The 23,584-nt window shown below is 47.5% G+C and overlaps 1 protein-coding gene across 1 annotated transcript; it reads right to left on the bottom strand.

Moving 5' to 3' along the window:
* Window positions 1-345: 345 nt before the first annotated feature.
* On the bottom strand, window positions 346-23,584 carry SRM (spermidine synthase). Its single transcript, XM_082273184.1, has 8 exons — window positions 23,394-23,584; window positions 15,704-15,824; window positions 13,147-13,239; window positions 11,709-11,862; window positions 8,682-8,765; window positions 6,458-6,603; window positions 4,225-4,347; window positions 346-658 (listed from the first exon to the last, which is right to left on the bottom strand). The coding sequence occupies exons 1-8, from the start codon at window positions 23,525-23,527 to the stop codon at window positions 641-643; spliced, it is 873 nt and encodes a 290-aa protein (XP_082129310.1). The 5' UTR covers window positions 23,528-23,584; the 3' UTR covers window positions 346-640.

Consider the following 23,584-nt stretch of genomic DNA (forward strand, 5'->3'; position numbering starts at 1 on the left):
CTCCACCTGAAGTTCTGTTAAGAAAGGGGGGTTTTGAGGTATGTGCCAACTTCCTATAATCTTTGGGGACTCTAGCAGCAAGAATGAAGCTCTCAGCCATACCGCCCTCTACTGGCAAGAGTCACGCCCTACATGGGTACTCAACAATTGGCTAGGGAGATTAGCAGCATGCAAAGAGTTCCCAAACACTATAAAAGACCAGCAGGTGTTATGTAGACTGATCTGTTTCCAGAACCCATCCAAGACCCACCAACCATTCATGTATTGTGAATATCCAGGGGCCAAGACTAATAACTCCACCCATCTGCGAAATGTTAAAACGGGCCTCATAGACATGTTGGGGAAAACACGGCTTTAACAGTTCTGAAAGCAGTTAACTTGTCAGTTTCCTGCGGCAGAAAGGGTTACCAGAAGAATATAAGTTGCGTGCATTGAATGTACTGTAATGTCATGTACCCATAGATTGTAGGCCTGAGAAGAGACGTGTTCACCGGTCACAGTTGCCAGCACTGGTACAGAACGATCATCCTGGAGAGGGAAGGTCCAGCTCTCTCCCCCATCCTCGCGGGACGCCTGGCCTTCTCTCCCATTAAAAGGTCCGGAGCCTCTGAAGAGACAAGCGCCAGCCTTGCTGGGAACGTCACACATCGCTGAGTGCCTGACAGAGAAGAGGACAACGGTTATCAGCAGCCATACAGACACGTCTTCCAGTCCGCCGATTTTCTGTGACAGGGAGGTCTCGCCAAGAAAACACGCGGCTAGATAAGCGATGACAGATCCCTCTCTGGAGGGAAAACGGCCAAAAATGTTTCATCTCTCTTCAAATTTCTAACAAATAATACAAGTGAATACTAAGGTAAAGCCAGTTTAAAGCTGATCGCCATGTTTTAGTGAAGTTTAAATAGTTTGCTTGGACAAGGCTGGTCCGACTGAACTTACCTTCACTACTAGATGTGCCATTGTATAAACTGTATATTGTCTCATTTACAACACTGTGTACGGGCAGCCATTCACAGGGGGCTTTGTATTCTATGAATAAATACAAAGCTTCCTCCGAATGGCCGAGTCTGAGATTGTGACATCATCCATCTGCCTCTGTATGCTTTGTATTTATTCAAACACAAAGCCCCCCGCGAATGGCCGAGCAGCACTCAGCCCGACTATTTTATTCCTGAAGCGGTGCTGCCGCAACAAAGCACTATACTGCATGTAGTTGAGGCAACATACAGCTCACACAGCAGGCACACCTAGTATTGAGGGTAACAGTTCGTTTGGACCAGCTTAGTCCAAACAAACTATTTAAAAAACTTCCCTAAAACATGGAGGCCAGATTTAAAAAGTGAAAAGTTAAAGCTGAAATCAAGGAATTTTTTTTGTCTTTTTTTGTTGCATACTTATATTGGGCCAGCTTGGTTCACTGTAAGTATGCATATATGAGGGGCTGCTGTAAATCACTATAGTAGTCAGCCCTACATACAGTCATAGCTGTAATCCTAGGGGCTTCCCTATCTGCACTCAATAGGGGGTCACTCACACGGCACCTTAGCTCAGTTCCCCCCCCCCCCCCACCACCTCCTATCAGGGAAGAAGTTTTTTTCATATACAGTGGGTTACTGTAGACCCCCTTAAATTTTTCACTCTTTGTTATATTGCAGCCATTTGCTAAAATCATTTAGGTTCATTCTTCTTCCTCATGAATGTACACATAGCACCCCATACTGACAGAAAAACACAGATTTGTTGACATTGTTGCAGATTTATTAAAAAAGAAAAACTGAAATATCACATGTTCCTAAGTATTCAGACCCTTTGCTGTGACACTCGTATATTTAACTCCGGTGCTTTCCATTTCTTCTGATCATCCTTGAGATGGTTCTACACCTTCATTTGAGTCCAGCTGTGTTTGATTATACTGTTTGGACTTGATTAGGAAAGCCACACACCTGTCTATATAAGACCTTCCAGATCACAATGCATGTCAGAGCAAATGAGAATCATGAGGTCAAAGGAACTGCCTGAAGAGCTCAGAGACAGAATTGTGGCAAGGCACAGATCTGGCCAAGGTTACAAAAAGATTTCTGCTGCACTTAAGGTTCCTAAGAGCACAGTGGCCTCCATAATCCTCAAATGGAAGACGTTTGGGATGACCAGAACCCTTCCTAGAGCTGGCCGTCCGGCCAAACTGAGCTATCGGGGGAGAAGAGCCTTGGTGAGAGAGGTAAAGAAGAACCCAAAGATCACTGTGGCTGAGCTCCAGAGATGCAGTCAGGAGATGGGAGAAAGTTGTAGAAAGTCAACCATCACTGCAGCCCTCCACCAGTCGGGGCTTTATGGCAGAGTGGCCCGACGGAAGCCTCTCCTCAGTGTAAGACACATGAAAGCCCGCATGGAGTTTGCTAAAAAACACCTGAAGGACTCCAAGATGGTGAGAAATAAGATTCTCTGGTCTGATGAGACCAAAATAGAACTTTTTGGCCTTAATTCTAAGCGGTATGTGTGGAGAAAACCAGGCACTGCTCATCACCTGTCCAATACAGTCCCAACAGTGAAGCATGGTGGTGGCAGCATCATGCTGTGGGGGTGTTTTTCAGCTGCAGGGACAGGACGACTGGTTGCAATCGAGGGAAAGATGAATGCGGCCAAGTACAGGGATATCCTGGACAAAAACTTCTCCAGAGTGCTCTGGACCTCAGACTGGGCCGAAGGTTTACCTTCCAACAAGACAATGACCCTAAGCACACAGCTAAAATAACGAAGGAGTGGCTTCACAACAACTCAGTGACTGTTCTTGAATGGCCCAGCCAGAGCCCTGACTTAAACCCAATTGAGCATCTCTGGAGAGACCTAAAAATGGCTGTCCACCAACCTTTACCATCCAACCTGATAGAACTGGAGAGGATCTGCAAGGAGGAATGGCAGAGGATCCCCAAATCCAGGTGTGAAAGACTTGTTGCATCTTTCCCAAAAAGACTCCTGGCTGTATTAGATCAAAAGGGGGCTTCTACTAAATACTGAGCAAAGGGTCTGAATACTTAGGACCATGTGATATTTCAGTTTTTCTTTTTTAATAAATCTGCAACAATGTCAACAATTCTGTGTTTTTCTGTCAGTATGGGGTGCTATGTGTACATTCATGAGGAAGAAGAATGAACCTAAATGATTTTAGCAAATGGCTGCAATATAACAAAGAATGAAAAATTTAAGGGGGTCTGAATACTTTCCGTACCCACTGTATGTATGTATGTATGTATGTATGTATGTATGTATGTATGTATGTATGTATGTATGTATGTATATATATATATATATATATATATATACATACATATATATATATATACATACATACATACATACATACATACACACACACACACATATACATACATACATACACACACACACACACACACACACACAAAACACACAGTGACAGTGCAAAGCAAGCAATCCCTTGTGGTCAGTGTGCAGAAGGGAATCCAATATGCAAATCAGCATCAAGCCAAGCTGGCCCAATGTAAGTTTGCACAATTGATCAAACCTGGAGGTTCAGCTTCAAAAAGGATAAGTTCATCATATTTAGGGTGGAACATATTTATTCCAGTTCCTGCTGCCTCTACCTCCCAATCCCCCTCTCAGTGTGACAGTGGCCAAGAGATCTTCTCCCCTTACCCGCTGTCACAATTCAAAAACAGCATGGCTTCGCGGGGCTTCACCTATATGGAGCGTCAGTCAGTTTCCATCAGATCCTCCCTATCCTGCAGAGTACACAGCACATTACAAACTGTCCCACGATGATATTAGTAACATCACACCGCCTTTCAGCTTGCGACACCAGGGGTTTGGTGCAGGCTGCACTGGAGGAGCATAGACATGATATCAGTGTGTCAGGTGACCCCCCTTCACAGACAGTCACTATGAGGACCAATGCATAGAGCTGACTGTCTCTTCAAGAGACCCTGAACTATAGGTACTCGCAGGCTCTGGGGGCTGTCACCCTGGGGTAAGTATGCCTAGTTAGTCAGTGCTGAACATGCTATTAAGAGGCCTTTTCTGACTGCTACAAGGATGAGGATGACACAAGAGACTGAGGATAGCCATAAACATCTCCTATCCAGCATTACCTCTCAGCTCTGCAAGCTACAAATGCAATTACATCCCAATCTGCACACTTCCCAACACACACAACAAGAAGATACAAAAACTGAGAATGGAACGTCTTACTTTTCGTGTAAACTCTGGGAGAACGAAGGCTGCTCGATGAATACTGGAGTTATAGTATCGCAGGTTCATTTCATCAACTTGCTCCTGAGATAATTGCCGTACCGGCTCCCGGAAACTTGTATTCTGCAACAAGAGACCGGACATTCATTCCTTGTATAGTTTCATCTGTGCACCTTAGTGATTGTAAAGTCTTGTATTTTTTTTATTTATTTTTTTTTAAAAACAAACCTGTTATACTTATCTCCTCTGTGCAGTTGGTTTTGCACAGAGCAGCCCGGATCCTCCTCGGGTCCCTCTTTGCTGCTCCTGGCCCCTCCCGCCTATCAAGTGCCCCCACAGCAAGCAGCTTGCTATTGGGGCACCCAAGCCGAGTTGCAGCTCCGTGCGCCCATTCAGACACAGAGCTGTGGTTCAGCCCTGCCCCCTCTCTCTCCTGCTTGACTAGCTGACTGAACGCAGCGGGAGCCATGGGTGCCGCTGTGGTTTCTCAGCCATTCAGGAGGGAGAGTCCCGGATGGTGTAGGGACTTGTAGACATCGCTGGATAGAGAGGGGGCACAGGTAAGTATTAGGGGTGCTGGGGCGGCATTAAGAAAAAAAAATAAAAATCCTTCCTAACTTTACAACTCCTTTAAAACAATTGCACACCCCCTTTTCTTTAACCACTTCCTACCATACCGGGATGATGCCTGCACCTACAGGCATCATCCCGGTACCATTGTTTGCAGCCAGTGATCCCTTTTCCGGCAGAAGTGATCCGAGTGGCTAACTAGCCACTTGATCACTTCTTCGGGTGTCGGAAAGGGGTCCCACCCCCCTCCTGCCTCTCCAGTGCCATCGCGAAGGTCAGGAGCGACGCAGCCGGCGGTGATGGCTGCCTGGGACAGAGAGAGAATAACTGATGTCGTTCCCCTCTCTCTGTAACCCTGGAAACCGGGAGCGATGAGTTTACCTGGGCACCAGCAGCCAGAGGAGAGATTTGGGGTCTAATAGACCCCGAATCTCTCCATAAAGAGGATCTGTCATGGCCCATGCTATCACAAGGGATGTTGCTCATCCCTTGTGGTAGCAATAAAGTTTGTACAAAAAATAAAATAAATTAAAAAAAATTTAAAGCGCCCCCGTCCCACCGTGCTTATGCGCAAATACTAATGCATACGTTACTGCATACTAATGCATACTGTTATGTAAACCGTGATCGCGTCACGCATCTGAGGTATTGTTGTAAGCGTCAGAGCGAGAATAATAACATTCTAGCACCAAATCTCCTGTGCCACTCTAAACTGGTAACCTGTAAAGGCGTTTAAAGAGTCACCTATGGCGAATTTTAGGCACCGTAGTTTGCCACCATTCCACAGGTGGATGCAATGTTAAAGCGTGACATGTTGGGTATCTACTCGGTGTAACATCTTTCACATTATACAAAAAAAGTTGGCCTAACTCTACCGTACCATTTTGTTTTTTTTCCCCCCCAAAAAAGAAAAAAAAAACTGCGTTTGAAAAAAACACGCTGCGCAATTACTGTGTAACATAAAAAAATTGCAACGAACACACCATTTTGATGTTTGGGGGGGTCCACGTAATTTTCTAGCAAAAAAAGGTTGATTTTTTACATGTAGGAGAAAAGTGTCAGAATAGGCTTGGGAAGGAGGTGGTTACAATTTAGATTTCTCATTTTTTCATCCTTCATTAAAATTCATTGCTGTTGATCTTCTGCAGCCACTTCCTGTCTAGTTAGCTGCATCGGCTCCCTCGATGGTAACAGTGGACCATTGTCTCCATAGCAAGCAACTTGCTATGGGGGGGGGTAAACCAAAAAAAAAAAAAAAAATGAATAATAATAATAATGAGCCAGCGGGAGATCGGAGAAGAGGAGGTCTGGGGCCACTCTGTACAATTTAATTTCTCAGAGCAGGCAAGTGTAAACTGGTTTGGTATTAAGAAAAAAAATAAAAAAAAATAATAAATTGAGTTTACAACTCACTTTAAGAGATTTCTAGTGATTAAGTTTACATACACATTAAATGAATGTTCCATTTCAAAAAGAAGAAAGCCCTGTATAACATGCATGGGGTGAGGGAACATGGCCTGCCAGCTCAGTACCTCCATTACTAAAAGAACTTATTTTAAAAAAGGAAACTTATAAAGGCAGAGAGAGGTCGGTAGGAATAAATATTTGTTCACTGGAAATCTTAGTGCAGGACTGATCTGGTGGACAGGAAAGGGATACTCACAGGGTTTTTGCTGCACAGCATGAAGCCGATCTGTCCGCTGGGGTAGGTTGGGATGGTGCAGTAAGCATATTCTACCACAGGGAACAGAGATTTGCAGAACTTGTGCATGTCCTTAATGAGTTCCAGGTGCAGCCACTGACATTCACCTAGGAAAGGAGAAACCAGGATGAGTGGAGGGAGTGAAGACTGCCCCCTACTGGGCTTACATTTGTCCTGTGATGTCCCAGTGGGCAGCCGTTTAAACACACCAACTTCCCTTGTGTCTTAAAAAGAGGAAGTAAACCCTCCTCTGTAGTTGTACCTATAGGTGATCCTATGATGAGGCTTACCTATAGGTAGTGTAAATATCTCCTAAACACACACCATTTAGGAGATATTTACCTTACATGCAGCCAGTGACATTACTGGCGCATACGCTTTGAAGGAACGGCTGCTCCGTGCCATGACCGTCGGCGTGCGCGGGAGTGACGTCACCGCGGCTCCGGCCAATTTAGATGGCCGGATGCCGCGATCCCGGAAGACGGGCGACTGGACATGTCGCCCGTCATACAGGTAAGAGGAAGGCACGGCGGGGGCTCGTTCTAAGGTAAGTATTTCATAATGAGCTAGTATGCGATGCATACTAGCTCATTATGTGTTTCTCTTGCAGGTTGCAAAAAGAAAAAAAATAAAAAATGTTTGGGGGTTTACAACCTCTTTAATTTAAGAAATCCCAGCAACAGAAGCTAAAAAAGGTTACCATTATCCTATGTTACATAAACAGTATATCAGTGTGCCATTTCTGAGTGACTTCAGAACATCTGTGTACAGATGTACAATAAAAAGATTAACACTATTTCAGCACATTTAAATGCACACTTTAGGCCTGCAGATTAGTTAAAAACCCTAAACATTTTCTAAAAACAGAGCCCTAGGAGGATAAAATGATCGAAGTGGCAAATTATGTCACAATAGCAGCTTTATCAAACCCATATTTTCAATTTATGCCCCTTTCACACTTGTGCGACTTGTCCTACGACTTGGGACTGCAAAGTCGCACCCCATAATTTCCAATGAGTACCGTGCATTTCTGTGAGACTTCAAGATGCAGTGACTTTAAAGTAGTCCCTGCACTACATTGGTCCGACAGATGTCATTTGAGGTTCACAGACCTCAAGATTACACAGGCATTACTTCAAGTCGCACACATGTGAAAGGGGCCTTAAAAACATTTAAAAAAAAAAAAGAAAAAAAAAAAATGTATAATATATATATATATATATATATATATATATATATATATATATATATATATATATATATATATTTATTTTGTAGTTTATGGGTACAGCGTTGCATGGCCACACAATTGCCATTCACAATGCAACAGCGCTGAGAGCTGAAAATTGGCCTGGGCAGGAAGTGGGCGAGTGTCCTGTATTGAAGTGGTTAAGAAGGCATCAGCACTATTAGCCCCCCAACATCACCTATAAAACCTAAGGAAGCTGATCCAGCAGAGATAATGCTTGATCTCAGGCCACAGCAACCATGGAAGGACATGGATGAAAACGGAAGGGATGTATTCCAGGTTATTTGTGTTCGTTCACTGGAAGAAAGGAATGAATGGAGGTTCAGGGATTATCATCCGCTTTACTCACCGACATCCACCATGCCAGTCCCAGGACCACAAGTGGGACAGTGGATACCGGAATAGATTGAAGGGGAAAGTGGAGGAGGGGGGGGGGTGGTACCTTCAGGAGGAGGGGGGTGGAGGAATGGTGTAAGTGATTGAGGGGCTGTAAAGCTTCTGGATTGCTTACGCCAGAAAACAAACAGTCCTGGCTGCTATTGCTGAGGGTGCGAGTGAGACAAAGCCGTGCAACTTTACAATGCAACTTTTGATTTGACTTTGGCCCAGAGAATGCAGTCAGATCAAAGTTGGAGCAAAGTAGTGCAGGAACCTTTTCTGAAGTTGCAGTGATTTCTGTAGGGTCAGTAGGAATGACTCGCATAGAAATACATTGAATTTCACGTCCTGCAACTTACTGGCTCACAAGTCGGACCCCAAGTCACAAAAATGTGAAAAGGAGTCTTAAAGAGTGCAATGTTGCCCCCGCATGACATACATCTATGGCAACAAAAAGGTTAAGGATCCCCCCCCCATTATGGAAATTTTACAGCTCTTTACAGCTACAATGAAAATGACCGCAAAATAAAATTCCCCCTAAATTGTAGCGACTGTTACCTTGACAGCAGAGGATCCCGCCATCTCTCAGCGCCGTCTTCATCAGTTGGTAATAGGACTCTTTAAAGAGACTCTCGGCAGGTCCTGCCAATAAAGAAAACAGGACACTATGGATGGAAGGAAACAGTCAGTGCCAGAAATAAAGGGGTACAAGAAAAAGTCCTTCCCAAATCTGTTTACATTCAAGTAAATCCCGTTAGAATAAATAGGATGCAAATACCATTTACAAGTGTATTTAAAGAGAACCAGTTTCCAGATTGCTTTATGAAATGGGAACTTTACACGGCCTAGGCCAGAATGACGTCCCTCCGCATGCACTTCTCTGGTAGAGACCCTGCAGCACGTGTGTGCAGGCACAACATCTCGCAAACCGCCCCCTGTGAGGTATGAGGTAGCCTTCTCAGGAGCCATATGTGAAAGCATGCGCGCACACACCGCGCGGTCTCTGACAGTTCTCTGCGCAGCCAACTTCAGTTGGGATCCAGCACATGCGGGAAGGGAGGGGGGTCTGAAGCATACACACATGTGCTGTGGGCATCCCTTCCAGGTCCTATAGATCTGGCAGAGCCTCACCGTGTGCGTCTGCTCATGTGCCAAATCTCAAATAAATAATGCAGGATTGCAGAACAATTTCCTGTATAAAATAATTTAAAATTGTGGCGCAAACATTTGCTAATTCACATAAGTTAGCCTCTACCGCCCTAGATTAAAGATATGCTTGTGTAGTATAGGTAGTTCATAAAGTATTCATAAAAATCCCATAGGAAGGGTGATGTACTTCAATAGGCAGCGCCACCTGAGACAGAAACCAATCTATGAAAGCACAAAAAGGGGCGCCAGTGCAGAATTAGTGGGTTTATTACGATTAAAAAGCCTTTGCCACATTGGATGGAAGCGGTCTATCGGAAGAGCCACTTGTGACAGCAAACAGCATGTTGTCAGTGAGGAAACCAAGTCTAATGTCCCAGGAAGTGAGGAGAGCCACTGGAACACAGGGCAGGATGTGTTGTCACACCTGACTCTCCTCACTTCCTGGAACATTGGACTTGGTGAGCCAGGTGTGACATCACATCCTGCCCTGTGTTCCACAGTGGCTCTCCTCACTTCTTGGAAAATTAGACTTGGTGAGCCACTGTGGAGAGTCAGGAGGAGAGTCAGGTGTGACCTCACATCCTGCCCTGTGTTCCACAGTGGCTCTCCTCACTTCCTGGAACATTGGACTTGGTTTTTTGCTGTCACAAGCGGCTTTTCCGATGAACAGCTTGCCATGTGGCATGGCTGCAGATAAGCTCTTTGATTTTATATTTCTATGAGTTTGCATTTGGCTTTTTAATCATAATAAACCCATTGATGCTGCACTTAACTGGCATCCCCTTGTGTTCCTTCTGCATAAAAGCACCATATTCTTAAATTTTCAAAAATGCCAGTAAAAGAAGGTAAAATTAACTTCCACACTGACCTGCACCTACTTGGGGGGGGGGGGGGGGTACTTCCAAAATGTTTGAAAATATATATTTCTATTTATTATTCTTTTCAGTAAAGCTCAACCGTTAATCCCTTTCATAAAGGCCATGGAAAGCTCTGAACCTTTGACCATTTGTATACTGAACAGGAGCATTAACTTCTGCAGGTATTGGTGAGAAGCCTGTTGTGCCAATGGGGCACATCAAATCCAAAGAAAGTGCGCCAAGGCTTAGCATTCATTTTTTTGAGTGGTGACATGCATTTTTTTGCAATGGATAAATGCATGTCACTGAAGAAGAGGAGGAGCAAAAAGCAATCACACTACTCCCCGAGGAAGATGACAGACACTACTCCCCGAGGAAGAGACCACAGACACTACTCCCCGAGGAAGGCCACAGACACTACTCCCCGGGGAAGGCCACAGACACTACTCCCCGGGGAAGGCCACAGACACTACTCCCCGAGGAAGAGACCACAGACACTACTCCCCGAGGAAGAGACCACAGACACTACTCCCCGAGGAAGAGACCACAGACACTACTCCCCGAGGAAGGCCACAGACACTACTCCCCGGGGAAGGCCACAGACACTACTCCCCGGGGAAGGCCACAGACACTACTCCCCGAGGAAGGCCACAGACACTACTCCCCGAGGAAGGCCACAGACACTACTCCCCGGGGAAGACCACAGACACTACTCCCCGGGGAAGACCACAGACACTACTCCCCGGGGAAGACCACAGACACTACTCCCCGGGGAAGACCACAGACACTACTCCCCGGGGAAGACCACAGACACTACTCCCCGGGGAAGACCACAGACACTACTCCCCGGGGAAGACCACAGACACTACTCCCCGGGGAAGACCACAGACACTACTCCCCGAGGAAGAGACCACAGACACTACTCCCCGAGGAAGAGACCACAGACACTACTCCCCGAGGAAGAGACCACAGACACTACTCCCCGAGGAAGAGACCACAGACACTACTCCCCGAGGAAGACCACAGACACTACTCCCCGAGGAAGAGACCACAGGCACTACTCCCCGAGGAAGAGACCACAGACACTACTCCCCGAGGAAGACCACAGACACTACTCCCCGAGGAAGAGACCACAGGCACTACTCCCCGAGGAAGACCACAGACACTACTCCCCGAGGAAGACCACAGACACTACTCCCCGAGGAAGATGACAGCCACTAGTCTGCATAGTAAAATACAGTGCTAGCATGTACCTAGCCTTAGAAAGCCAAGTCTGTCCCCTGCCAGCAGGCTGCTCTCTGAATGGAAGCAGGTCAGACACCCCTTTGTTAAACCAGACATCTATAGTTAGCAAAGCTCATGCTCTTTGCTCATTGGAGAGCCCTAGCACAAACTCAGCAGGGGATGTCAGATCGATGAATACAGCACTGTTCTTATAAAGAGCTTCTCTGCAGTGTTCTGGCAGTGGACAGGCTTTTCTACTTAGTGTAGTAAGACATTGCACATCTTTTGTTTTGATGCACCTGCATGTATATATCTGATTTAAAACGAGATTTCAGTTGGATTTTCAGCACCTTACCTACAGGATCCGAGGAGTCTGTGATGATGATATCAAAAGCATCTTGGTTCTGTTTCATGAACTGGAAGCCATCACCCACATGTAGCCTGAGCTTAGGACTGGAGTACCCCACTGCCATCCCTGGGAGGAACTTCTTGGAGACATTAATGACTTCCTGCAAGAGAAAGGAAAAATAGAGCTGTTACCCCAATTACAAGTTTTCTATAACTTGCTTGCGGAACGCCCGCCCACCCACCGTGCATTTACTGCAGCGGGGCGGCCACTTTGTGCCAGATCAGATACCTAGTTGGAAGCCATTATAACATTACCTTGTAAAGTAAAAAAAAAAAAAAAAAAAAAAAAAAAAAAGCCATCCAGCAGTTTTCAACCCCTTTAACCAGTTGCCGACCGCCCACAATATATTTACTGCGGCAGTCAGCCCCTCACAGGCAAAGCGACGTAGGACTACGTCGCTAGCCTGTGAGGCTCTAGGGGGCGAGCGCTCCCGCCCCGCACATCCCGCGCATGTGACCGGCGGACCCGATGTCAGACGGCTGATGTAAACAAAGCCGCCTGTCATTCTCCCCTGTGTAAGAACAGAGATCATACGGTCCTGCTATGTAGGATCGTATGTCTCTGTTACACCACTAGCCACGCCCCTTTACAGTTAGAAATACGCCCCTAGGGACACACTTAACCCCTGGATGTCTAATAAAGTTAACCCCTTCCCTGCCAGTGTAATTTTTACAGTAACAGTGCATATGTATAGCACAGATTACTGCAGTAATGTCACTGGTACCCCCAAAAGTGTCAAAAATGTCAGTCAAGGGTCCGATCTGTCCGCCGCAATGTCGCAGTCCCGCAAAAAGAAAAAAAAAAGACAAATCTTTCCCCTTAGTAAACGCAATAACGTTTGCGCAAACCAATCAAAATACACTTATTGCGATTTTTTACCAAACATATGTAGCAGAAAACAAATTGGCCTAAAATGTTAAAAAAATTTTACATTTTTTTTTGGGGGGAATTTCATATAAAAAAAAAAATGAAAAATAGTAAATTTTTTCAAAATTTACGCTCTTTTTTTGTTTATAGCGCAAAAAGTAAAACTCGCACAGGTGATCAAATACCACCAAAAAAAAAGCTCTGTTTGTGGGATAAAAAGGACGTCAAAATCGTCTAGGTACAGCGTCGCAGGACCGCGCAATTGTCCGTTTAATTCACGCAGTGCTGAATCGCAAAATAGGGCCTGGCCAGGAAGGGGGTAAAATCTTCCGGGGCTCAAGTGGTTAATGGCTCAGATGTTAACAGGCTCCCAAAGATTTGACTGCTGTGGGAACCAATCAGAGTGATCTGGAAGCTGCTCAGCCTCCCAGCATTAAAGCCCAATTAAAGGGCCATCAGGAGGAGGGGGTTAAGAATTCTGAAAACACAGCTGTCCATGCTATACATTCCATGTTACCTCGTCAATCTCACACTGTACAACCGTTTCCACGCACGGATGTTTCACCACCTCACGCAGAACTCCGCCGTCCCCTCCTCCGATGATGAGGACCTGTCAAAGAAGAGACAATCAAGCCAAGGAGTGATGAGAAAAGTTCAATTAAATCTCCTCCCCCACCACCTAGGCAGGATTAATATAAAACTGGTCATAGAATATCTGCTGTAGCCATCAAATGTAAGTCTATTGCTTGTAGAAATTGGGAAACGGCAGTTGCACATATAATGGGGTAACCATTGCACATATAATGGGGTAACCATTGCATACATTCTACAGCAGACAACCGGAGGCATCTGTACAAAGATCTCTATGGCAAACATTTTAAGGACTCGTTCAAGAGGACAGCTGGGGGCAGGGAGCACGGCGGTAAAAGCAGGTGGTTGAGCCCCCATTTTAAACCTCTATCAGCTGTGAAAATAAAGAAAAACATGTTGGTGAAGGGGAGGGCCTAAAAATGTACAGGGTGTTTTTTTTACCTTAAAGCAGAACTATACTCACCTTTAGTCCAGCAACGCGGGGTCTCCAAACGCCCCACTGACACAACGCGGCGTCTCCGAGCGCCCCACTGACACAACGCGGCGTTTCCGAGCGCCCCACTGACACAGCGCGGCGTCTCCGAGCGCCCCACTGACACAGCGCGGCGTCTCCGAGCGCCCCACTGACACAGCGCGGCGTCTCCGAGCGCCCCACTGACACAGCGCGGCGTCTCCGAGCGCCCCACTGACACAGCGCGGCGTCTCCGAGCGCCCCACTGACACAGCGCGGCGTCTCCGAGCGCCCCACTGACACAGCGCGGCGTCTCCGAGCGCCCCACTGACACAGCGCGGCGTCTCCGAGCGCCCCACTGACACAGCGCGGCGTCTCCGAGCGCCCCACTGACACAGCGCGGCGTCTCCGAGCTCCCAGGTACCAATTGACGGCCGCTTTCATTTGCCAGCCTGACATGTCGTCAGTCCCGCGCTGTGCATGATTTTTGTCCAGCTACGCATTGCTAAATTTGTACAATGAGCTGGGTGTGTGTAGTTTACTCTTCAAGGGCAGACAGGCAGGTGAATAACTTTAATGCAGAAGCCGGGTGGATTTGATTTAAATAAAGTTGATTTAAATCGCTAGTAAAAAGACTTGATTTAAATTAGAATTTTAAAAGAGCATCTGTCCCGAAGCAGCTCCTCCTCTGACCCGCTATTGACTCACTGACAGTGCCATTCACTTTAATGGGACGGCTGGCGATGCGGCAGTGACAACAAGGTGAGGGGCATTGCGGAAGTAGGTGAGTGGATGCCCGCTAAAAGGTGCTGCCATGATGGATCTGAAATGACAGGTGCTCTTAAAATGTAAGGACTCTTTCTTGATGGTATTTGGAATCTCTAATCTTTGCAAACAAAATGAAGGTTTCCTATTTAGAATAATAAGCTGTCAGGTTAGTAAAACAGCGATATCAGAACCAATTCAATCATACAGTTTGTAGTGTACATAGATTTGCAAAACAATGGGATAAACCCAGAATATACATGAACTTTGTTTTATCTAATGATTACTGTGAAATTATGTGAATGCAGTGCGTGTTATCTCCGCTTGCAGAGCTTGGATTCATTGAATGAGTTTACCAATAATGTAAATATTGCAGAATATACAGCCTCAGCCTACATAACTAAGCTCCATTTCATGCTGAATAAACTAAATTATTAGTGTACCGTATTTTCTGGCATACAAGATTACTTTTTAACCTTAAAAAACATGCCCTAAAAATGGGGGGGGGGGGGGGGGTCATCTTATACGCAGAGTATAAAATGTGAAGACTACTTTACATGGCCCAAAACAAATGTCCCTATTAATCTCCAAGCAAGGTAAATACACAAATGTCCCTATTAATCTCCAAGCAAGGTAAATACACAAATGTCCCTATTAATCTCCAAGGTAAGTACACAGGGTGTAATCTCTGAAAGCGCTGGCTGGATGTGCGGGAATACTGTATCGGTATTTACCGTAGCTTTGGCCTGAGCCAATCATGGTGAGCGATGTATTAATTATTAAATACAAAGCCAGCTCGGATTGGCTGAGTCAGAGAGAGAAACATCATCAGGACGCCTCTCTGACTCCGCCAATCCGAGCAGGCTTTGTATTCAATATTAGAATACATCGCTCACCGGACCAAGCCTCGGACTGCCTTTATGCCGACTCTGCCTGTGTGGTGTTTTCACTACATGGGCAGAGAGGGGCCTGCCAGATCCCTAGCAGACATTTGACCTCCTGCACACCATGTCACCGATCTGTGGCAGTTTTCTACATTAAAAAATGGCTGCAGTCCCTTCATTATGTGCAGAACCCGCACCAGTTCCCATTTCACACAGAAATAGAAATTGGCGTGGGAGGCACAGAAAATCCTAAAACCGGCCTATCAGCTTTTTATTACGCTTTGCCAGTTACCTGCACGGTTGGTATAATGGTGAAGGATTCTTTGGTATTGCCCCCCTTGAAGTGAAAGGGGCCACCCTATAGCAGGAGAAGAGTACTGTACCTTGCGAGGATTCGGGTGACTGCAGAGAGGGAGGTTTGCGATCATCTCTTGGTAGGAAAACTCGTCTCTCTCCGTGCATTGAATTAATCCGTCCAAAACCAGCACGTTCCCGTAAGTCTTACTGCGGAGAGTCAGATTACACACAGTCAGTGCACACGCCATCAATGTGCGGGATCACAGCTTAGGACAGAGCCCAGAATGAAAACAGATCCCCCATTATGAGCGGGACAGGTGCAAAGACAAATCACATCCTTTAAATGAACAGTCCACCCCAGATTCCAGAGCGGACCACGTCACAGCTCAGTCCCAACCCTTCCATTCCCTCTGTGTTTTCCAATACAAACTGAATGCAGAGAAAGAGGGCAGTGCAATAAACATGGCAGATGGGAACCCACAGCTCTATCCTACCCGTGGCCATCCAAAATGTCAATATCAGAATGAATGCAGATCTAAACCTAAAAATGTATTAAATTGCAGCTTACCAATCCTTAAACGTGGTGGATGGGTTTGCTTTCACCCCCCCCCCCCCCATTATTTTCACCTTGTGATCCGGTCAGTATCATACTTCTGGCCCTAGAAAACTCACTCATTGCACTACATCTACAGAGGGAGCCATGCTTGTCACCTAGGCTGGACCACAAACATGTCTTCATTTCCATCAGGCTGGGTTGACATATATGTGGGGCGGGTTTCTGTGTAGAGTCCGGTGCAATTTCCATTCAGCGGTTCAGGTGCAAATTTGATAAAACGAAAAATCACACCTGAACCGGATTGAAAAAAGCACGGAACCCTTTATTAATTCTAGGGATGCACCGAAATGAAAATTTTGGGCCGAAAATGCAGGATGCCCTTGGCTGAAAACCGAAACCGAAAATGACTTTTTCCCCAAAAATTTTTTAAAATGGATAGAACAGGGGCATACACCAAAAACAGGCAGCGACGTACACCTGTCACTGCCACCCTGTCACAGTATATGTACTGTGATGGGTTGGCAAGAGGTTAATTTAATTACCAATGGTATTAGTAATATGCAGCATGAGGGGTTAATGTATTGTCACTGCAGGTCACTCATCTATTAGTGATCGACCAGTCGCAGGTAATTAACCCCTTCGTGCTGCATTAGTGCAACCAGTGTTAATTAACACTGATACTGTTTGCACTAATGCAGCACAAAAGGGGTTAATTACCTGCCACTGGTCGATCACTAATAGATGAGTGACCTGCAGTGACAATACATTAACCCCCTCATGCTTCATAATACAAATACCAGCTCCCCCCCCCCCCCCCCATCGCCTCAGCGTCCCCCTCCTCGGGTGTCCTTCATTCAAAAGTCCCGCCTCTCAATGACGTCCCTACTACGATCTGTGCATTATGAATGGACATACCAGGCGGGGGGGGGGGGGGGGGGGCGGGACGAGCGTCCGCTATATATATATATAGAACTATGTGAATTATCCCTGTCAGCTCAGCACGTCTATGTGTGAATGAGAACAGAACTGACCTGACACCGGGCGGGGGGAGCGGCCGCTATTAGCTGTAACTATGCGAGAGCTTCACTTACCTGACAGCGGAGATACATGCCTGTCAGGGAAGTGAAGCGCTCACATAGTTACAGCTAATAGCGGCCGCTCCCCCCGCCCGGTGTCAGCTCAGTTCTGTTCTCATTCACACAGTCACAGTCGTGCTGAGCTGACAGGGATAATTCACATAGTTCTATCCATAGCGGACGCTCGCCCCGCCCCCCCGCCTGGTATGTCCATTCATAATGCACAGATCGTAGTAGGGACGTCATTAAGAAGCGGACGGCCGGCCGGAGGCGGGACTTTTAAAATCTGCCCTGCGCTGCGCCCTCCTCCTTCCCCACGGCGGCCATATTTATTTTCGGCAATGTTAACCCATTTTCGGCCGATAATTTCGGTGGCCGAAATTTCGGTGCATCCCTAATTAATTCACACCGCAGTGTGCCCGTCCTGCAGATATATGAACTGGCTCCATTGAAAGCCACTGTGCAAATCGAATGCCTTTTCAAAACACATCCAATTGGCATATATGTGAACCGAGCCTTAAAGTGATTAGAACATCTTTTTTTTTAAACCATGTTATACTTCCCTTCTCTGTGCAGTTGGTTTTGCACAGGGCAGGCCGGATCCTCCTCTTCTCGGTTCCCTCTTGGGCAACTCCGTGTATCCATTCAGACACAGTGCTGCGGTTCGGCCCCACCCACTCTCTCTCGTGATTGGCTGACAATGCCAATGGCGCTACTGCTGCGTCTCAGCCAATCAGGAGGGAGAGTCCAGGACGGTTGAGGGACTCGTGGACATCACTGGACAGAGATGGGGCTAAGTTTTAGGAGGGCTGCTACATACAGAAGGCTTTTTATATTAATGCATAGAATGTGTTAAGGCAGGGCTCGACAAACCCCAGGTCGCATTGACGACTAGAATTAGCGGCCTGGCGTCTGGGTTACACTGAGGCAGGTTTCTTGTCGCCAGACATCCCAAGTCTCCTGCGAGCTGCGGGAGTCTCCCACAAGCAGGCTGCGGCTCCCTGACACCCGCAAGCACCGTGCCCACATGAGGGAGACTCCCGCATCTCGCTAAATCCTTTAAAACTGCATTCTGGGCCAAAACTCTTTTCCCCCCCATCCCACCCCTCTCTAACCCATCATGCCAGGTTTCTTTTTTACCCCTTACCTGCTAAAGCCAGCTATACTCACCAAAGTGTCACATTCAAGTCCCTTGTGGTCACTGTCTCTGGGGTGGGAAACCACTATTTCCACATTGCGATAGTATCTGAAGCTACCAGACCCCTCCGCCTGGACCCTAAGAGGACCCCCCCACTGGACATCCAATAGAAAGTGCCCACATCACGCAAAGAGATGCATCTGTGAGCACCATAAACATGACTCTGAAGCCTCAGTATCGGAGGCCTCTGTTGGATAAGTGTCATAATGTGCTAGTAGTATGAGGTGCATACTAGCACATTATGGCACAAACCTGCAGGGGTTTAGGTTTACTACCATTTTACTGAGCTTCGTTATGACTGGATAGTGTAAAATCTGCAGCCACCGGCAATTAGGACTCTAGGGAAAGGATAAAACATTCTGTCTTTAAAGTGTTAGTTCAAAAATGTACTTACCACGAGGGAGGAGGAGCGGTCAGCGCCCATTTATCGGTCTAGAGATCTGAAATCCACAATCTTTTCCCTATTCCGGGATGGACCAAAGCAATTCTGATTGGCCAGCACCGGCACAGAGCATCGCTCTGGTCCTTCCCAGGAGTAATGCACAGGGAGAGCAAAGAGTCCAAATCCCCAAACCACTGCATGGGCACTAAACCCTCATCACCCACAGAGGTAATTATAGTGGGGACCGGGATGGGTGTGGTTTGAGAAAAGATTTTAAATGGTTAGTTCAGAAAACGTGAACAGAAAATGTCACAACACAAAGATTCTATCCCCCGGTCTGAATTGCAGGTGGTTAAATATTTTATACAATCCAGTCAATGCAGATTTATGATGATTGGCCAATTTCCCTGTTTAAGAAGACAGTAATAGGGAGGTAAAGCTAAATTGACCTTTTATAAAAAATAAATAAATGCACACAAATGACCATATTTTTGCAGAAAAAAAAAAAGTGCATTTGTCCCCCCTCAGGAGCCTGCAAAGAATTGCCCACGTGATCAGTGGATTGTGGTGCCATGTCAGGCTGCTGCAGAGATTTCCTCTATTTTTTTGCTCATACCTCTGTACAGGCTGTCAGAAAGCTGGAGGAAGAGCAAATAGACTATGGGGGAGCTTTGAGAAAGCAAGCCATCAGCCCCAATGGCAGACAGGACATGTAGTTTCTTCATTTGCAGATTGCTGTAAATGAATGATGCAGCTGAGTGGGCGGAGCCCTGTGCAGCCACACCGTTTTTAAATGTGACAGCGGCTGCAAGGATCCACCGCACCGGCATTTCATAGCGAGTTCGAGGGGGGGAGGTTTGAGAGACATCTGTGCGAGTTCATGCACAGATATCTATTAAAATCCCCCCCAAAGTCGGCAAAAGTAGTGCAGGAACTACTTTCGGGAATTGGTACGGCCCCACAAAGTCGGCGTCGCACTGACTCGGACGGTGTAGTTGCCGGCAAACGGCAGCGATTTGGCATGTCAAATCGCCCCGATGTGAACGGGGGCTCAAGGTTGAAACAGAGAAGTCAGGAGGATCACAGCTGAATACTATGGCTACTACTATTTTGCAATCTGATTCTTAGGAATAGACTGCATTTTGTGATCTGTATTGGAGGGTCGTTAAAAAAGAGTTCCGGTCTGGAAAAAAAAAAAAAATTCAACAGCTACAAATACTGTAGCTGCTGACTTTTATTAAAGGACACTTACCTGTCTAGGGATCCCGCAGTGTCGGCACCCCGAGCCGATTCATCAATCCGCTTTGGGTGCCGGTATTGTAAGTAAGGGAAAAATTGCACCTTCAGGCTTCACATCCGGCTTCCTACTATGCATGCGCAAGTCGTGCTGTGCTTTCTTAATGGTCCTGCCATCTTCTGGGACCTGTTCGACTCCCAGAAAGCGGGGGCGGGGGGGAGGAAATTCTCAAATCGTTTATCTTACCTAGAAGTTGGAGTAGGGGCCTGTCAAAAAAACAGGTACCCGCTCCCCCCAAAAAAGTACCAAATGTGGCAGTGAAGAAGAGGGAGGGGGTGAACAGAGATCCTTTTGGGTGGAGATCCACTTTAGGATAACTGACACCTGCAGCAAAACGCATGGACGCCGTGCAATTGCTTGGGAGTGCGATGCGGAGAAGCTTGTGTGCCTCCCCCGATCGCATTTGTGTGAACCAAGGCTTATTACATTAATAAGGTGCTGCAGCACAGACTATAATTTTCTAGACGCAGTGGAGGAGATCAGATATTCTTTGTACCGGGTGATGGTCCTAGCCTGGGTTCACATTAACGCATGCGTCTGGGTTCTATTAATTTAAATGGCTTGCCCTACAGGTGAGAAATGTGGAGAAAAAGGTGTCATCGACCCTTCTGTAGGATTGTGCCGCACTGAACCATTGCAGGTTGGCATATGCGGATGCCGATTTGAAGGGGTGCCATTAAGAATTATCTGCACCTCCACATATCCGAGTGTGGTGCATTTCTGTGCACATTCTCAATATGAGTAGATGTGACCTTAGCCTTATGCTGCGTGTGTGCTGTCCAGCCCAATGTGTGATTGTATAGATAGTAGAGCTGAATGATTAATCGAAAATAATATTTATATCACAAACTCGATTAAACCCCCTCCCGATCTTAATCCGGCATTTCCACGATTCATGTGACTGCAGAGCCGTTCTCTGCTCACAGCTGTCAAAGAAAAAAAAAGCAGCCAGCAAAGTTTATCAAAACATCGCTCAGGGCTGAGAGATAAGGAAAGAAAATGGTATCATTTGGTTCTTTTAGATCAAAGGGTTGAATACCGGTCTGTAAATGAGGGCAGGTTAACCACTTAAAGTGGAGTTCTGCCCCCATAAAAAAATAAAAGTCAGCAGCAACACATACTGTAGCTGCTGACTTAAAGCGGAGTTCCACCCTGGAATTTTTTTTTTTTTTAAATACCCCCGGGACAGTCAGGGCTAGTGCATTCCACAATGGATAGCCTCTGATCTGTCCCGGGTTGCACTTACCTGTTAGGACAAATACTTACCTTGAAAAAGTCTTGTCCAGCGCTGCCATCTTCGGCGTCCTCTTCCGCCTTCTTTGGTCCCACGATGCCCTGCGCCGTCCCCGCCGTCACTTCCGGGGCGCGCGCGTCATCCCTCCACAGCTTCTGGAAATGCCCAGAAGCTGTTTAGAAGGGGATGACGCGCGCACCCCGGAACTGACGTCGGGGCCGGTGCAGGCGCAATGATTCCTGGGAGCGATGACATTCAGCTCCCAGGAATCATTGCAGAGCCAGGAAGTGACGACGGGCCGCGGCCGAGGAAGGAGGAAGTAAGGTGAGTATATTTTCTTCGCTACGAGGTAAGTAAAAAAAAAAAAAATGCGATTAGCCATTTGTTTTTCAGGTGACCCGGAGCGAGAAGATGGAGGGAAGTATAAAATTAAAGTGGAACTTCCGCTTTAAATACTCCCGACCCCTGACATGCCACATTTGGTGGGTAGTAGGTACCTAGATCTGTCAGGTACCCACTTCCGCTCTGGCCCCCTAGGTGGAAGTTCTCCTCTCCCCCTCCCTCCAATCTTCTGGGACATGTCAGAGGTCCCAGAAGATTGGCAGCTAGTCACGACGCGCATGCGCAGTGCGCACCCAGGTGTGAAGCCGCAAGCTGTCAAAGCTGGGTGCCCACACTAGAGATGCCAGCGCCACCGAGAGGAAAGGGAGGGGAATCGAGGCTTCGGGCGGCCGCATTGCTGGACTGTGGGACAGGTGAGTGTGTTTATTAACGGTCAGTACACTTTTTGTAGCTGCTGACTTTTAATAAACACAAAAAACACGAGTGGAACCCTGCTTTATTATTAGGACACTTGCCTGTCCTGGAATCCAGCGATGTCGGCACCCCAGCTGACGTTTTCATCGTCTGTCTGGTGCTGCCGCCCCCATTGCAGGTAGGAGAACCTAGCGGCTTCACGGCCAGTACCTTACTAGTGCGCTGAGCATTATGAATGGTGCAGCGGACGAAGGAAGAGGAGGAGGGCTGGACCTGTGACGTACTTCGCCGCGGCCGAGTCCACCAGAAGCGGGGACGGGTACCTGGCAAAAACGCAGGTATGCTAAATATGTTACCTCTGAGAATCAAAGATCTTTATTGGAAACTAAAAAAAAAAAAAAAAAAATCTTGGATTCCTATTTTATCCAGAATCGTGCAGCTTTGATAGATAAATGCACCCCCACACAGCACAGCCGCCCCCCACCGCCCCTTTGGCAATATACATTTTAGCACACAGGTACAGAGGTGGGGGGGGGCAGGAAGCAGTGCAACACCCCCCCCCCTATTCTTTTAGCCAGTAGATTCACCACACAGGTACGGGGGGGGGGGGGGGGGGGGACAGTGTGACCCCCCCCCCCCCCCCAGGCTGGCCCCCCACCTCCACCCAGTAGATACAACACACCTGTACATGGGGGGTGGGGGAGCAGTGTGACCCCCCCCCCTTATTCTTTTACCCAGTAGATTAAGCACACAGGTACAGAAGAGGGGGGGGGGGGAGAAGCAGTGTAGCCCCCCCCCCCCACCTCCTGCCCAGGTACACCCAGTAAATACAGCACACAGGTACATGGGGGGGGGGAGCAGTGTGACCCCCCCCCCCCCCAGGCTGGCCCCCCACCTCCACCCAGTAGATACAACACACCTGTACATGGGGGGTGGGGGAGCAGTGTGACCCCCCCCCCCTTATTCTTTTACCCAGTAGATTAAGCACACAGGTACAGAAGAGGGGGGGGGGGAGAAGCAGTGTAGCCCCCCCCCCCCACCTCCTGCCCAGGTACACCCAGTAAATACAGCACACAGGTACATGGGGGGGGGGGAGCAGTGTGACACCCCCCACCTCCTGCCCATCTTCTACACCCAGTAAATACAGCACACCAGTACATAGGGGGAGCAGTGTGACACCCCCCCCCCCCTTATTGTTTTACCCAGTAGATATAGCACACAGATACATGGGGGGGGGAGCAGTGTGACCCCCCCCCCCCCCAGGCTGGGCCCCTCACCTCCGGAACACCAGGATCTCCTGGAAGGGGCTCTTGCTGTGGTGCAGCACCTCCTCCACCTGCAGGGACATGGCCTGGCCGGGCCACAGGTTGCACGTCTCCCGGAACCAGCCATCCCGCACCGGCACCTCCATTCTCTTCTGCCCGCAGCACCGCACCGCACACTAGCCTGTGCCCGGGGCAGCCAATCA

The sequence above is a fragment of the Pelophylax lessonae genome (genome assembly GCF_965119305.1).
Source record: "Pelophylax lessonae genome assembly, chromosome: 12".
Taxonomy (NCBI): Eukaryota; Metazoa; Chordata; class Amphibia; order Anura; family Ranidae; genus Pelophylax; species Pelophylax lessonae.